Raw genomic sequence first — 16553 nt, 5'->3', positions numbered from 1 at the left:
GTAGTGCTTGAAAGCCGGATGGCTGGTACCGTGACACAGACTGGAGCAGGCTCATGAGCCTGTGGCAGGGCAGGAGCCCAAGTTTTGCAGAGGAATGTTTTTGATTAATAGTCTTCCTACACCTTGTATTAAAGAGCAAAACTATATTTGGGAAGAAACTTGGGTGAAGCAGTGAATTTCTTCTCTGCTAGCACATTACAGCAAAAAGGTGGTCCCCTTACTCAGATGGCTCTGTCTCTAGAGAGGTATTTTGGTGAAGATTTGTGACATGGCACTGTGCTTAAATATGAGTGGAAGTTTCCTTGGCCCAGTAGGCAGGGGAGTAGCAAGTTCCTGTGGCTAAAATATGGAGATAAGGGAGTGTAATTAACCATTGGAACCACTTGCCTAGGGATAATATAATGGTTTCATTTGAACTTTGTGATTTCAAATTGTCTTTCTGACACCACTGTGGATCAAGAAGCTGCTTGGGGTTTGCTGTAGGAGTCACCAAGGGGAATGGTGTTGCCAGAAATTCCTGTCTTATGCCTGAGGGAGATCAGACTCCCTGATGATAGGGTCCCTTGTGGCCTTAATGTATTGGAATGCAGGCAGCAAGGAAGCCTTCTCCCCGCTTCATGTTCCAACCAGCAGCTGTAAGCCCTGCTTCTTTAGAGGGTGTAGAAATATGATAGTTAGGTTGGTAATAATTATAATAATGGTGGAGGTTGGTCTCTTTTCCCAAGTAACAAGTGATAGGACAAGAGGAAATGGCCTTAGTTTGTTCCAGGGGAGGTTTAGGCTGAATATTAGGAACAATTTCTTCACTGAGAGGGTGGTCAGGCATTGGAACAGGCTGCCCAGGGAATGGTGGAGTCACAACCCCTAGAAGAATTCACAAGCATTGCAGATGAGGCCCCCAATGACATGGTTTAGTGGTGGCCTTGGCAGTGCTGGGGAAATGGTTGGACTTGATGCTCTTAAACATCTTTTCCAACGTAGCTGATTCTGTAATTCTAAGATTGCACCTCAAAATATGTGCATATGGCTATAACACAGATCACTATTTTATCCCTGTGTTTTGAAACTTAGGGCTGAATGAGAAGCTGTAACAAGCTGTCATCATTTAAAACGAAGCCCCGGTGGGGGGTGGGGTGGGGGTGGGGTTTAGCCCACTGCCCAGGGATGCCCTACTTGTGTCACAGAGTCAGAATGGCTGGAAAGGACCTTAAGATCATCCAGTTCCAGCTGCCCTGCTATGGGCAGGGGTGTCTCACACTAAACCATGATGCCCAAGGCTCTCTCCAACCTGGCCCTTGAACACAGCCAGGGATGAAGAATTTACTACTTGCTTGGGCAACCTGTGCCAGTGCCTCACCACCTCACACTAAAGAACTTTTTCCTTACATATGACCTGAACTTCCCCTGTTTCAGTTTACACCTGTTACCCCTTGCTCTATTGCTACAGTCCCTGATGAAGAGCCCCTCTCCAGCACTCTTGTAGGCCCCCTTCAGATGCTGGAATGCTGAAAGTGAGCGTGTACCCCCTCGTGCTGCATCTACACGCAGCTCCATTGCCGACATGGGGCTGTGGACAAGGGAGCTGCGTGTAGATGCAGGGCAGCGTGTGCTGTGTGGCGCTGCGTGTGACTGTGTGCTAGGGGTGTGCGTGTGCGAGGTCGAGGCGGGTCCTCCTCCGCTCCCGCCCGCCGGCAGCCGCGGAGCTGTCCATGATCTCATCGGCAGCCCGGCTTCCCCCTTCGCGCAGCTCCGCACCCCCAGCCGAGCACGCGCAGCGGCACCGCCGTCCCGAGAAGGTCACCAGCAGCCAGCCCGCCTGCCGCGGCGCCGCAGTCCCCGCTATGGTGGTGCTGCCTCGGGGCTGAGGAGAGGCGGGCGCCTGCGGGAAGGAGAAGCGGGGCTAGAAGATGGCTGCCCCCGCGGCCCCCGCGCCGGGAGGCGGGCCCTCTCCCCCCGCCGGCCCGCCGCGCCTTCGCCAGGTGGGTGGTGGTGCGGACGGCGGGGATGGATGCTGTGGGGAACGGGTGGCCCCCTCGCAGAGAGTGCTCATGGCGAAATATAGGGACCAGAGAGCATCGGCGGAGGGTGGAGGGATGGGGGGATGGGTACGTTTCCATTCTGCTCGTCCTTCAATAAAAAGACCCCATAAAATACACCCCCCCCCCAAAAAAAAAAACAAAAACCAAAAACAAAAAAAAAACCAAACCAAAACAAACCCGTGAAAAACAGCCCATGCCCACCCCGAAATCATTTCAGGCAGTACCGGTGCCTGAAAATCATTTCACCCACACGCGTTCAACTCCTGCGAGCAGCGGTGGTGCAGCGCCGTACGTTTTGCAGTGTGCTCCCAGTGTAGCAGAGAGCACCTCGAAAGGCACGGGTGAAATCTCAACGTCATGCAGCAGTTTCCGAGCAGCTGCTCCCACAACGCTCTCCTGCTTGCATCCGTCCTTCCCCTTGCAAAAGGAGAGTGCTGGTGTGCAGTGGTTGCTGCATTGATTTACATTTGGAACGGTGAAGTTGGTCATGGGAATTGGTTGAGGTTCTCCACCTGCCTGGGTCAGCTGCTTGGGTGTCTTGGGGGGGGGGGGATTCGTGCCATGAGCTCTTAGTGTTTCCTGGAAATGGGAGAGGCAGAAATGGAGGGACAGAGCGCTGGCATGTCCAACTTGCTCTTTCCTGCTGAGGCTGTAATGTTACTGGGGTTATTAATAAAATAAAATTGATAAAGAGCTGTTGCAAAGGAGGATTCCCAGTGAGTGATCAGATTATCTTAGTATGTATGTACTCCAGCATAAATCCAAATAGAAATCCTGCCTTCCTCCAGTTTTTGGTTCATTTTCACTGGTAGTACTGCTGGCAAGGCAGTCTTGGGGGTCTGCAGTTGGGACAGGCATCAAAAATCTTGGAGGAGTGTGTCACCCCCCCATATGCTCTGCAAGTTTGGGCTGAGTAACTGAAGCAAAAAGGCCTTTGTGTGGATTTGCTTCCGACTCTAGCTGGAAATGCCATGAGAACAGCTACACCCCTCACCCCCACACATTCTGGCACTTCCTGTTCCTTGCTGGAAATGAGATGAAAAAGTGTCTGATTTTATTAGCTAAGTTTGCAATTTACGAGGGAGAGCAGCAAGCAGGGATCTCCCGGGTTTATTGCAATCTGTACCAGGTGCTGTTGGCAGCACCAGCAGGACAAACTGTCTGGGAGGGAAAAGAAGTTCCAGACAGTAAAGGCAAAAAGATGAACACCTCAAGCACCAGGAATCCTCACACAACAAAGCTTCTCTTTGCATACAACGCACTCTGTGTGATGGCTGGGACCAGGAATGCTTCCAACAGTGATTGTGACCCTCAGTGAAAACAAAATGACAATATAATATCTGGAATTAGCAGGTATAAAAACAAAATGACTATATAATATCTGGAATTAGCAGGTAGAAATCATGTATGAAAAATATTGACTACTACAGTTGTTTCATTGTCTTCCCATGTGTTTTGTCCCCTCCATATTTAAAATTATTTTTAATTGTGTTTAGGAAGGACTATGGCTGTGGTGGATTTTGGTATTTAACTGCATTCTTGCTATCCTCTACTAAAGTACCTACAACTTGTTGGGTGATCTTCACTAGAATTTCAAAGTCCGTGAATAAATGCACAGATGCTTTGAACCTGACCTGAGTATGTTTAGATAAATGGAAACAGGCCAGTGATACTAAATGCTGTGTTAGGCAATACTAGTTTTATGATTTAGTGAAGAACCTAAAGGCCACCTTTACTAGAAGAGACAGAATATGGTCTCACTCATGGTATGCGTGCTCTGAAGGGCTAAATTATATCTAGTGACTGTGCTGCATTCTAAAGGGAAAAGTGAGAATTAAGCTGAAGTACAGGTATCCGAATATATTGTAATGTGCAAGCATCTCAGTGTGTAGATAGGTTAGACCTGACAACATGCCATATATAAAGTCTGTGGTAGAGCTAGGTAAGAAGTAGTTTTCCAGTTTTGTGAACATATTAGGTGCTCCAGAGTTTTCCTGCATCACGCTAGGGCAAACCTTTCGGTATTTTCCATGAAGTAAAGAAGAAAGATGTGTAAACAGGCATGGTCCATCTTCCCTGGGCTGTAAACCCTCTTTCTGCCTTGTTTGGGGCAAGAGGTGGGAACGGGGGTTCCCACATCGCTAACCTTCAGGCTGGTCTAGGGTTCTTGTTTGAGAACCAGCTCTCCTGTTGTGTCCCATTCAGAGTTACCTGCACTGAGGCATCGCTGCCCTGCTGCACCTCCAAGTGTGCATGGATAAATCAATGAACTTAATCCATTATGTGTTATGAAAAGAAAGTGTGCAGGAGTGTCTTGTTACTGTGATTTAACTCATCTCAAAGTTGCTTATAGTTCAGCAATGTACAGCACTCACACAGTAATTTTCCTGATGTTGTGCTGCTATTGATCCCCCTGAAATCCCTTTATTCCGTATAAATCTCTTTTGGTAAAAGACCTGTCTGTAAGATGCTGCCTGGAAGTGTAAGGCCTCTTATCTTCCTTTTCCTATTTAAGATAGTTATTTCTGAAATATGGTTGGACGTATTTGGAGGGGGACTTTGAAAGACATAGAATTCCTGTCACTTTGTTTCTCTATGGATGTTTCTGTGGCAAAACTGTCCTGTATTGTGAATCCATGGAAGCAAGAGATGTCCTTGAGTACTAAGAGATCCCAATATGAGACCTTCAGGTTTTAACTGATACCTTGTTACTAGCAGAGACAAAGTCACCACAAGCCATTGAGATACTGGAAGTAGGAAGTGTGTCTGGCCTTGTGTATGATGCCAAACGTGACTCTTTGGATGAAATAGCAATCCATCTCTATGCTCAAATGGTACAATTTTTCAACATGTCAGATTACATGAGCTCTAACAGATGAGGTCTAATTGGTATGAGGTCTCCACCTAGGGCTTGACAAAAATCTGTTACAGCGAATACTCCAAATGTGGAACTGCATAAGCAAGTGCTCTTATTTTTTTATTTTCTCAAGGAGTTTCCCCTTCCACCTACTAGATTTTGTCTTCTGCCATTATATATTTTTCTCCTGTAAAGGAGGAGGAAACAAACCCTTCTAAAACCCTGTATGCCACTGCAGTGTTATATCTGAGCCATTAATACTACTGACTATTCATATACTACTGGTGTGCTTTTGTCCTGCCTTTTCTCACCCACTGTTCTTTATCCCACTCCCCAGGTTTTTTCTACTGTAGGACTTTTTCTTTGTCCCCTACTGTTTGTGGGATTTGAGGATATTTTAAGTTTTTTTTACATGGATGGTTTAGACTCCCAGCCCACCCATGCAGCTGCTTTGCTTTGGACACTATGTTTGCCTTCACCTCTTTGCTGGCATGGATTCTAGTTCCATGATTTCAAAAATGAGATTGGTTTCATTTCCCCATTTGCAAGGTTTCTTTGAGCTTTAATTTGATTCAAGCTTATTTTTTCATTTTGCCTCCTGCTACTCCAGAGGATTAGGACTGATTTGTTCAAAACCAGAATGACATGGAAATCAGCATTGCAAAGTACTCAGGCATCTCAGCACTAGGTGGAGAGAACAACAGAAAGAACATGTCTGTCAGCTAACCATATCAAAAGCAAAAGGGTGCTAGAAAATGTCTTTTCACTGATTTGAAATGCTGAAACATAATGCATGATGAACTTGTTGCATAATAGATGTAGGCTGATGTAGAAAAAAATTAATTATTAGTGCATGAGACTACATGTATCCAGATTGCATGTAAAAATTACTATGGTGTTATCTCAGCTGCAAAATCAAGCACTTAGTAGTTACAAACTAAGAGAATTAAAGACTGTGCAAGCTTAATTGTGTTCCCATCTGTGCCTGTCCTTTACACTGAATTGGACTCTGGAAAAAAAAAATCAAACCCAGAAAAACAAACAAACCAAACATACTTAAGTGATTGTATAATTAGAAGGTGAATCACAATATATCGTAGCACACTGTCAGATAACAAACATACTTTGACCACACTGCCAGGTTGTTTCTGCCAGGAAAAGGAAAATACTAATTTTGGAAAGCTTGCTTCCCAGTCAAATACGAAGTGAATTTGAAAGCAGAGGTTAAAGGTACAGCTCCAGCTCCAGGTCTCTACCTGGATGTTCAGCAGTATTTGTGTTTCAGTCACCTGAATAATAATCTTGAGGCAGGCAATAGAGATACTGGAGCTTCTTAAAAACAAGCAGCAGAAAATCTGCATAATAAATAAAACTGCAAAAATTACAGGCAGTCCTTGGCATTCAATCCCATTTTCATGACGTCCAGCAGCTGAAACATAGAGCCTGCAAGACAGGGTGGCTGATCATGGGCGATCAGTGGTTTATTTTGCTATATTTTTAATAAATGCTTAAGAAATTGGTTGAATTAAGGGTTACAATTTGATACTGGTTTCTGTGTTAGCATCAAATCTACTGTGTTGCTGTTTCTGATGCTCTGTGTTAGGAAGTTTATTCACATGCTTTCTCATGTGTATCTTATGAGTAGTTTTTTGGGAGAATCTTTGGTTTCTTCTTTAGTTTTTGTGCTGCTTGTGTGCGTGTGGCTTTGTTTTTTATAGTTTCTTTGTTGTTTATTTTTATTTTTTTATTTTTCCCTTTCCCCTCTCCCCCTTTCTGTCCTCCCTCCCTCTGCTGTGCTCCCTCTCTCAGAAAATTTATGCATGACAGTGTTACCAAAGACTGTTTTTTTGGCTTTTGGTTTAAGTTTTTGCTTAGGGAGTTGTTGGAGATCCCTCTTGCCCCAGGGGCTGGCTGGGCTGAGGGGCTGCCCACCATTTTGAGGGGCAGTGGCAAATACCATTGCTTGCTTTGGAAAAAGCAGCTCCTGCATGTCTCTTGTCCAAGAGGTTTTGCTTCTTAATTTGCCTGTTAAATATTGAAGGAATAGTGCTTCCTATCAGTAAGTAAAAAACCACGAAAACAAAGAAAAAAAACATTAAAAACCTCAACACAAGCTCTGTGAGCCTTTCGGTACTAAATACTGAAATACCTACATAGGTATTGTGGAAAGACAACTTCTTGCTTTTAGTATCTTTGTTTCCTCCCATTGTTAGATCTTTGTAAGGTAACAGTAATGTTTGCAGCGAAACACCAAATGGTCATGGAGAATGTGCAGTGTCTGGCTTAAGTTCTATTATGAAGTATATATTGTGACGTTTTCTTTGTACAGGATTTTAGGCTTGAGTGGTAAGGTGGGTTTTGTGGACTACTTGAGCCTTTTCAGGCTGTCTGCCTCCAAGGAACTGGAACAACTCCACCTGAATTGGGTCTCTGTAGTGTGTCATTATCATGGTATGTTGAAATATATCACTGCATGTGATGTCATACATGGAGTGACAAGCAAAAAGGCCGATGTTACAGCAACAGAAAAGTAATTTCGGCACCTGAGCTCATCCTCAGGTGTCAGTCTTGAGCTACAGTCACTGAGCATATGGTCCACAGAGAGCTTATCTGGGCCTCCTCTCCTGCTGGTGTGTTTGTGTTGAGAGAAATGTCTTCTGCATGTATGAACAGTAACTGGTAAATGGACTTTAGAAGTCTTCTAGTTAACTGTCAATAAAGAACTGACTAACAAAGTAGGGAAAATATTTGACTAATCACAATATGTTCTGTTCTTATGGCTGTTCCTTTTTCTTTTATTCTCCTTTAAGTGCCCTATTGCCTGATGGTGAGAAAGCTGGGAATTTAGACACAGCTGTTGTATTTAGCAGGTTGTAGACTTCAAAATGTACCATTAAAAAAAGTAATCTGTAATTTTGATATCTATTCTTCTTCAAAAAAAAAAAGAAATAGTAAAGGGGGTGGTGAGCTAGAAATTGCTGCTCATTAATGTGTGGAGGTTTATGAACTTGGGTGGAAAACAGGCTGCATTCAAAGTCTATTGTTGAGGTATATTTTTTATAGCAATGTGAGCTGGTGGCTGGCTGAAACAACCTGATAAAGGTTCTGTTGGAAAGCTTTAGAGATGGAAGCTGGGCTTTCCTCACTGAAAGTGTTGGGAGTAACGCTGTACAAAAGGTGGGTTAAAAGTGCAGTGCTGCAGACTTTCAGAACTATGAATGTGTCAAGGTGAAATTTTTCTTTCAGTTTAGCTAAAATCATTTCTTCTCTGATGATTAATACGTAGTGCTCGATGTCCTGATGTTTTTCTGATAATTGGCTGAACATCCAAACTAGGCTAGTGGGTGCTAAGCCCTCAATGGACAGACAACAGCAGTAGCATGGCAGCTTTGCTAATGAGATTATGGCAATAATGTTGGAGTCATGCTTTGTTGCCCTCCTGCCTTGGGACACAAAATTGTAACTCTCAGAGCTGAAGCATTTGCAAAAGTCACTTTGGGGAATACTGTTTAAATGTGCTTTCTGTAAGTTCTGTAATATGTAATAATATCCTGGAGTAATATCTGTATCTGGTTTTGCATGTTCTGTGCCACAACTACTGGTATTGATTACGTGAAACTGCTCTGCATTAAACAAGTTTAAGTTCTGGGCAAGTTGTAGGTCATATCTGAGGTTCTCAACATGAAGAAAAATGGGCTGTGTTTAGTTGTGGGACTGCACAGTACTTACAGCTCAATTATTTCTTGTCTGTGCTTGTACTGTTTGGATGGGTTTTTTTGTGTTTTGTTTTGGCTGCCTGGTCTTGAAGTATTTTGGTTTATCTCCAGAACTTGATTGCTCCTATAGAGTATGAAGAGTGCAGTATGTAATGGGACAGTTACTTGAGACTTCCTGCATTAAAGGAATCTTTGTTTATGCAACAAGGATTCATTCATCAACCTCCCACCCTCACCCCTTTGTTAACTCTGCGTTCATTTCTACTGGTGTATATAAAATGGTAGCTACAGGAAATGGAGTTTGTAACCTGTCCCTTTCAGGGGTTCTCTTTCTGTGTTGTTTTGACTGTTCATAACCAAGGCAAGTTTCTGAAGTTACCTGCTGTCTTGCTGGTAACTTCAAGTTGTGCTTGCTGAAAAGCGGGTAAGAAGCTTCATGAAATGCACCCCTTTCTTATTTTGAGCTTTATTTGAGTTGTTTTACTTACCAGGATGATCTTCCATGGAAGTGACTGGTCTCTTCATGCCAAGCTGCTAGTGTGAAGATCCAAACTGGTAATGGTGTAACTGTCATCCTGTTTTTCACTGCTTTTAAGATTTTGAGTTCTTTAGGTATCCGGTCAGTTTTGCTGGAACCCTTGCATCAGGTATTACATTCACTATTGCTTATTCTAAATAAGTTAAGGATCATGTACTTCACAACAGACCAAACTGGAGGACCTTTTGATCCCTCCAGTAGTTGCTGTTTGCAAAGTGTGTTCAGCATGCTTGCAAATATATTGGTGCAGCTGTTGTGAGTCGCATGACTTTATGGGGGGGGGGGGGGGGGGGCGGGGAAGTATGAAGCACAAGTTTACATGAAGAAATGAGGTGCAGCCTCAAGTCCTGCTGATCGTGCAAAAGGTGTCAGAGGTTTTGATGTAAGTTTTATGAGAACTTTAATCTCATGGGATATTTCCAAATGCACAATGAATGGGGATGTATTCCAAGTGTTCAGACTGACTGGATGGAAGCTAGTAAAACAGTGCTGTAAATCCTCTTATTGTTAATGTTGGGTCTAATGGTGACCTACAGAATCATAGAATCCCAGACTGGTTTGGGTTGGAAGGGAACTTAAAGCTCATCCAGTTCCATTCCCTTGCGATGGCCAGGGACACCTTCCACTAAACCAGGTTGCTCCAAGCCCTGTCCAACCTGGCCTTGAGTACTGCCAGGGATGGGCCAAGTATTGTTTTATGAAGAAAAAGAATGAATCTGAAAAGATTGAGGGTGTCCAGACTTAATTCATTTTCTCTTGCAGTCTTTCTAAGTTTGACAGTTCCTTTTATTTAAGAAAAAAAGAAAAAAATAGTCATAGATGACTGGCCAACTTATATTCAGAAAGTAGCAAACTGGGGGCAACTTCCATTTTGTAACTCCTATGCATGTGGAGTTACATCTTTTCCTCCCCCTCTGCATGTGGAACGATTGCCAGTCCTTGTTCATGTGTGACCCTCAGCAGCTGCTGCTGCTCTCAGGAATGTGCGTTTTGTTCCAGCAGCAGCCACGGTTCCCTCTGATGTGTCCCATGCACATAGGTGGGAGGCGCGACAGCTGGCAGGGAAAAAGAAGGGACGCTGCCATGAATAGAACTCTCTTGTGGCTGTGCAGGAGGTTTCTGGGAACTTGAACTTGCTCAGGCTGGGTGCTGATATCCTGGCCTTGATTCAAGGTGGTATTTTAGTTCTTGTTGAGAGCAGCAGCTGGTCAGTGCACAGAAGCCAAAGCCTGGTTTGCTCGCCTGGTATAGCAGACAGGGTGTTCCATTCTGCATGTATAGCTCTTGTAACAGGGTAAATGCTGACAGTTTTTAGGTCCAGTTTGCGTTACTAATAATTTAATCTTAGATTTCCTACAAATAGTATCTTGTATCTGAAGCTGCCCCTTACTGACACCATTTCTGAGGATTATTTCTGCAGTGGTTGGAGGCTTGCCCTGGAAATGCTCTACCTTGAACAGTTGCTGAGTTCATTGTTGTCTTGGTATGCATTATTTGCTATCTTCTGGATGCCTGGTGTTTGACACGGTGGATATTCCGAGCAATTTTAGGGCTCTCTAATATGGATAATGTTGGTATATACCTGAAAACAAGAAAACAGGTCTAACACCTTTCCCCCTGGCCTGAGTTTCTCTCATTTTGGTCCCTTATCAGGGATCAGAAGCACACAGGATTTTCCACAAAATGACAGTAGATGAAAAAATGCTATTGTAGAAACCTGGCATGAGCACAGTGCAATTCCAAGGCTGAATATTTCAGCATGGTCCATTTGAGTTGCCAGATCAGATTTTCCTGTGTATCTGTTTTCAAACAGCCATATGACCGTAGGAAGTTCTTTAGAGCCAAAGCCCACATTCCTGTAAGACTACCACATTTGCGCTATTTGTGCATTCATTATCTCCTACAGGTTACAGGAATACAAACATGTTGTGTGTCATCTTACCATTAAAGAGAAAAATTTATGTTCGGTAAACATTTGCTTTATATTAATCATAACAGTGGATCACTTGCTGAAACAAAGGAAAAAAAAAAAAGCAAACCAACACTCGGTGGATAAAGAACTGTCAGGATAGCCGCACGCAAAGAGTTGTGCTCAATGGCTCGATGTCCGGCTGGAGACCAGTAACAAGTGGTGTCCTTCAGGGATTAGGGATCAGTGTTGGGACCGGTCATGTTCAACATCTCTGTTGGTGACATGGACACTGGGATTGAATGCGCCCTCAGCAAGTTTACTGATGACACCAAGCTGTGTAGTTCTGTTGATATGCTGGAGAGAAGGAATGCCATCCAGAGGGACCTTGACACGCTTGTGAGGTGGGTTGATGCCAAACTCATGAAGTTTAACCATGCCAAGTGCAAGGTCCTACACCTGGGTCAGAGCAATCCCAGGCACAGCTACAGGTTGGGCAGGGAAGAGATTCAAAGCAGCCCTGTGGAGAAGGACTTGGGGGTGTTGGTTGATGAGAAAATGAACATGAGCCAGCTTAGTGTGTGCTAACAGCCCAGAAAGCCAATCGTATCCTGGGCTGCATCAAAAGGAGCGTGACCAGCAGGTTGAAGGAGGTGATCCTGCCCCTCTACTCTGCTCTTGTGAGACCTCACCTGGAGTGCTGTATGCAGTTCTGGTGTCCTCAACATAAAAAGGACATGGAACTGTTGGAACAAGTCCAGAGGAGGGCCATGAGGATGATCAGGGGACTGGAGCACCTCCCGTATGAAGATAGGCTGAGAAAGTTGGGGCTGTTGAGCCTGGAGAAGAGAAGGCTGTGTGGAGACCTCATAGCAGCCTTCCAGTATCTGAAGGGGCCCTATAAGGATGCTGGGGAGGGACTCTTCATTAGGGACTGCAGTGACAGGACAAGGGGTAATGGTTAAAACTTGAACAGGGAAAGTTTAGATTGGATATAAGGAGGAAGTTCTTTCCTGTTAGGGTGGTGAGGCCCTGGAATAGGTTACCTAGGTTGGTTGTGAATGCTCCATCCCTGGTGGTGTTCAAGGCCAGGCTGGACGAAGCCTTGGGTGAGATGGTTTAGTGTGAGGTGTCCCTGCCCAAGGAACTAGATGATCTTAATGTCCTTTCCAGCCCTAGCTATTCTATGATTCTATGATTCTATAGCAATGAACTTGATTTCCGGTAATTCTTTTAGGTAACTTAGGAAGTTCTTAGGTTGCAATTTTAGAAAACTATTAATTAAAAAGGGAGCAAGAACAACAGAGGATCTTGGGTTTCTGTGGCACTAAAATGCAAAAGGGGGAAGCTTTACGATTCTCACAATGGCTGTTGGGGAAGACGGAGCAAGTAGTGAGCAAGAAGAGTTAGGTATAAATATTTAGAAGTCAAAATACCTCTGCAAATCTCCCCTTGGATCCAGTAGCTGTTAGTTTTGCTTCAGTTTGTTCAGCTTGAAGAAGAGAATCTATATTTAGTAAAGCAAGCATGTACGAATTCTGTATAAAAGCATTTTGTCTGACATATTGTGCGTGTGTTAAGATTTGTAAGTTGATGGGCAGGCACTGTAGAAAGTTGGATGATACTCTGTAATATTAAATTACTTCCTCAGCATGAGCTGATGAGTGATAACTTCTTACTACCCAGACTAACACTGCTCCTGGCAGATAACTTATTTGCTCCTGGTCTTGGACAAGGGGTTTAAACTGAAACAGGGGAAGTTCAGGATCTAACCTGGAAGTTCTTTACTGTGAGGGTGGTGAGACACTGGCAGAGATTGCCCAAAGAAGTAGTAGATACTCCATTCCTGACTGTTCACGGCCAGGTTGGACAGATCCTTGGGAGACATGGTTTAGCATGTGGAGTCCCTGCCCATGACAGGGGGGTTGGACTTAAGGTCCTTTCCAACCCTGACTATTCTGATTCTCTGATTCTGCGGTCTACTGTGAGGAGTCCCTGCCCATGGCAGGGCAGTTGGAACCAGATGATCCTTTTCAACCCAACCATTTTCTATGATTCTATGGTCTTGGTCTAAGTTGTGCTATTGCAGCTCCCTTAATGTTAAGGTCAAAAGCATCCAGCTCTTCCTGTGTGCTTCTGACAATGTCTCTGGGCATTCTGGGTTATCTGTTGATGGTATCATGTGCATCCAACAGGGCATGAGTTGACATGTTCCACCCGACAGTCCAGAGTGATGTGCCCCCCTGTAAGTTGTTCAGCGCTCCATGGCTCCAGAAGCTAAGGCCCCCTCCACTGGCTGGGCTTGGCTCTCCAGCTTTCTAGCCTTCCTTCCAGGTGATGCCCAGATATACCAATAGATACAAAAGAAGTCTCTGTCAAGGTTTTATGTTATTGGCTGCACTTGATGGAGCTGGGGTCTACAATGTAATCATATATTAAGAAATACTGAATTGCCTCAAAGGCTACTTGTAGGCAGATAGAGCATAGAGGTGAGATGCAGTGGTGGGGGTGGTAAAAAGCTCTGGTTATCTGTAATGTGACCTGACACAGCCCTCACTACAATTAAACATAATTAGGTATTCTTGGCACCTGTTAGCCTGCGTTGTTACTGTGCCTGTTTCAGAGTGGTGCATCTCAACCCAGACCTTTATGTGCCAGTAACCTCCACTTTATAGGAAAGGCAGCTGACTTGCCTTTTTAAGTTTTGCTAATGTATAAATATGTAAACTTCTTGGAGTACCTGGAGATGGCCACCTTCTGTTGTTGCATTGAGTTTTAATTTGACCAGTGCCTGCAGGAGCTTTTGACATTGAGCTTTACTGGTGCATCACCAACAGGCAGCAATAATCCAGCATACCCATCTTCTCCTGCTAACTGTTGCTGGTGAAAGTATGGGTGTAATGCATCTGTGATTTCTGCCCTTTTCCCCTTTTTTTTCTTTTCATCAAGGTGTTGCAGCATTAGAGATTCCTTTCAATCATAGAAAATTGCTGAGCAACAGCATAATGGTTTTTTTTTGAGATTAATAGCGGAATGTTGCGATGACTTTGCTAATTATGATCTATAGGTTTGAAATGCTAGAAATGGCATATAAGGTAAAAACAAGCTCCCTCCAGCTCCCTACAGTACTACTGCTATGACAAAAACCCCCAGAATCCATCCAGTCCTGCTGCTATCTAACAAGGAATTGAAGAAGTTGGTCACCTTGATTTCCGCTGCAGCTTGAAATCCCTTATTAGTCTGTATTGCTTCTGCAAGTCACAAAATCAGCATCCACTTAAGGGCAGCAAATTTCAGAGCATGTTTTTAACCCTTTTTAGTCAAGTTCTACTTGTGGAATACACTGCCAGTGATTAAGTGGTGTAAGATGGTGTTGTGAAACACATCTGGATATAAACTGAATCTATGCAAAAGGCTGGAGAGATAACAGCATAACAATACTTGTTTTGACTTGAATTTTAATTCAGCTAGATTTCAAATGGAATTTCTAAGGTTTGTACATAAAACCTGAAGAATGAGTTTGTAAGTGCCTGGAGTGGCTCACTGTTACAGAATATGTAGTGTCTTTGTTCAGCAATTCCCAAGAGAAATTAATTTGTTATAATAAATGTTCTGAAGCTGGCTACTTAAAACAGAGGCTCAGCTGTAGAGCATACACTATTGTAAAAAAGGCTATATCAAGTCTTACTCAAAACAGCATTGTGCTCTTTGCTGAAAGATAAATGAGGGTTTACTTGATGTCTGCTGTTTTGGAAATACATGTATTTTTAAGGATCAAATAGAGTATAAGTACCAAAGACTTCATGTTTAATGAAGAAATGGCAATGAGCCCTCTAGACTTATGTTCCTAGTGAAGTGGCTGGAGTAGCACATAATGATACACTTGTCCGGAAGACAAAAATTTGGAAAATGCTGGACTAAGGTGCATTATAAAGATACGTTTTTCATATTGTAGCAAGTTAAAAGGATTAGAGCGGAAAAAGTGAAGCATTAAAGTATTTTGAAAAGAAACACAATAAAAATTTCTTATTGTAAATGGCTGATTAATATTTGTCTTTAAAGTCGTAATAGCTGTAGTTATAATGACTGTAGCTGTCATAAAATGATCTCTACCTAAATGCAGTTATGAAGATCGATGTGTTTTCAGAAGTGCACTTTGATACAGAAGTGAAAAATTCAGTCTTCTGATTTGGAGGTAGCACGAATGTATTTTTGGTATCTGTTTGTAGGAAGACGGATTTATGTGTGGCAGAACATTTACCATGGTAACACAGGTTATGGTAGCTGAGCCACTGACTTTTCCATACTTAAGATCCAGAGGAAGTAATGAAATAACTATAAAAGGTGATGTTTCTATTGCTTTTTAAATTATGTTGATGAGTATGTATTTAACTCAAAGCCCATTTAATTAAAGGGTTTTTTTTTTCAATTTATCAAATTTAAACAGCAAATATGCATGTAGAAGTCAGTGTGTATTTGGAGAAATCCTTCTAAGCACTGAATAATGGTTTGCACAGGATATTTTGTGTCTGACCCATATACCTCCTGTAGATGGAAAACCTAACAGGGGATAGACTGTAGCCCTTTATTGTAATTGCATATCTCTGTTTAGGATTGTATTTTGCCAAAAGTGAAAGCAGTTTTGCATCTAGGTGTATATCACTTCTATTTTACCAGTCGTTAGACTGGAGACTTTTTTTCCCCTCCATTGTGGGGCTGTAAAACTGATATGAGAATTTTACACTCTTGAATAGAACATTTGGAATGAAGGAATCAGGAAAGATGGGAATCTTCTCTCTTTTCTAAGCCTGAATGAAATGCTGCAGGTTGCAGATGAGGTTACTTTTTTGTCTTGGTTTAGGCAGGTTGAATGTGTTTAGCTTTTTGTCTGCCCCACAACAGACCAAACAACAAATATGACTTATAAAAGCACAGATCAGCAGCTGTGTCAATTAAAAAATCAAAATAAATATTTTGAGAAGTCTGTTTCAATTGTTTAAGACGAGGAGTCATCAGTCATGATTCCCTGCCTGATGAAAACTCTTGTCTCACATCCTTGAAGAAAGAACATTCAGTAATCCTGTTTTGTAAGATAACTGATCTGTCTAGCTGGCATCAAGCTGCTGCTCCAAAGAAGGCAGCGAGCTGGGTGTCAGAATCAGTTCTGAAATGTGGAGAGCAGCAGGTATGTCATCTGCTACCCAAAATGCAAACTCCACAGAATTGCCTGGTTCTGCTTCACTTCATTTTGAAACTCCAGTGCTGAAGGGCCAATTGATGTTACTCTGAATACAAGGGGAAAAAAATAACCAACCAAAAACCAAACCCAAACAGGTTAAAAAAGTCAAAACAAACCCCAAATGCTTGGTGTTGCTACTATTTGATGTTGCCAGACAAAAATACTATTGGAAACTGTTTACTGCTGGACATGATTTGACAAGACATATACTTCAATTCTGATTCCAAATTTACATTGTTGGGATTACTCAGGAGG

The 16553-nt window shown here is 43.0% G+C and overlaps 1 protein-coding gene across 1 annotated transcript in view; it reads left to right on the top strand.

Annotated features, from left to right (window-relative positions):
- The first annotated feature begins 1683 nt into the window (after nt 1-1683).
- The window catches only part of ANK2 (ankyrin 2), a 359385-nt gene continuing 344515 nt past the window's right edge, over nt 1684-16553 (top strand). Inside the window, exon 1 of the mRNA XM_061443134.1 lies at nt 1684-1979. Coding sequence (XP_061299118.1) covers nt 1908-1979 — 72 coding nt within the window. The 5' untranslated portion in view covers nt 1684-1907. The remainder of the gene's footprint in view (nt 1980-16553) is intronic.

Source organism: Pezoporus flaviventris, unplaced genomic scaffold (genome assembly GCF_033815535.1).
Source record: "Pezoporus flaviventris isolate CSIRO_AGI_PZ_B2104156 unplaced genomic scaffold, CSIRO_AGI_Pfla_v1 ptg000002l, whole genome shotgun sequence".
Lineage (NCBI taxonomy): Eukaryota > Metazoa > Chordata > Aves > Psittaciformes > Psittacidae > Pezoporus > Pezoporus flaviventris.
The sequence above is the reverse complement of the archived record's forward strand: the minus strand, read 5'-3'. Positions and strand labels throughout refer to the sequence as shown.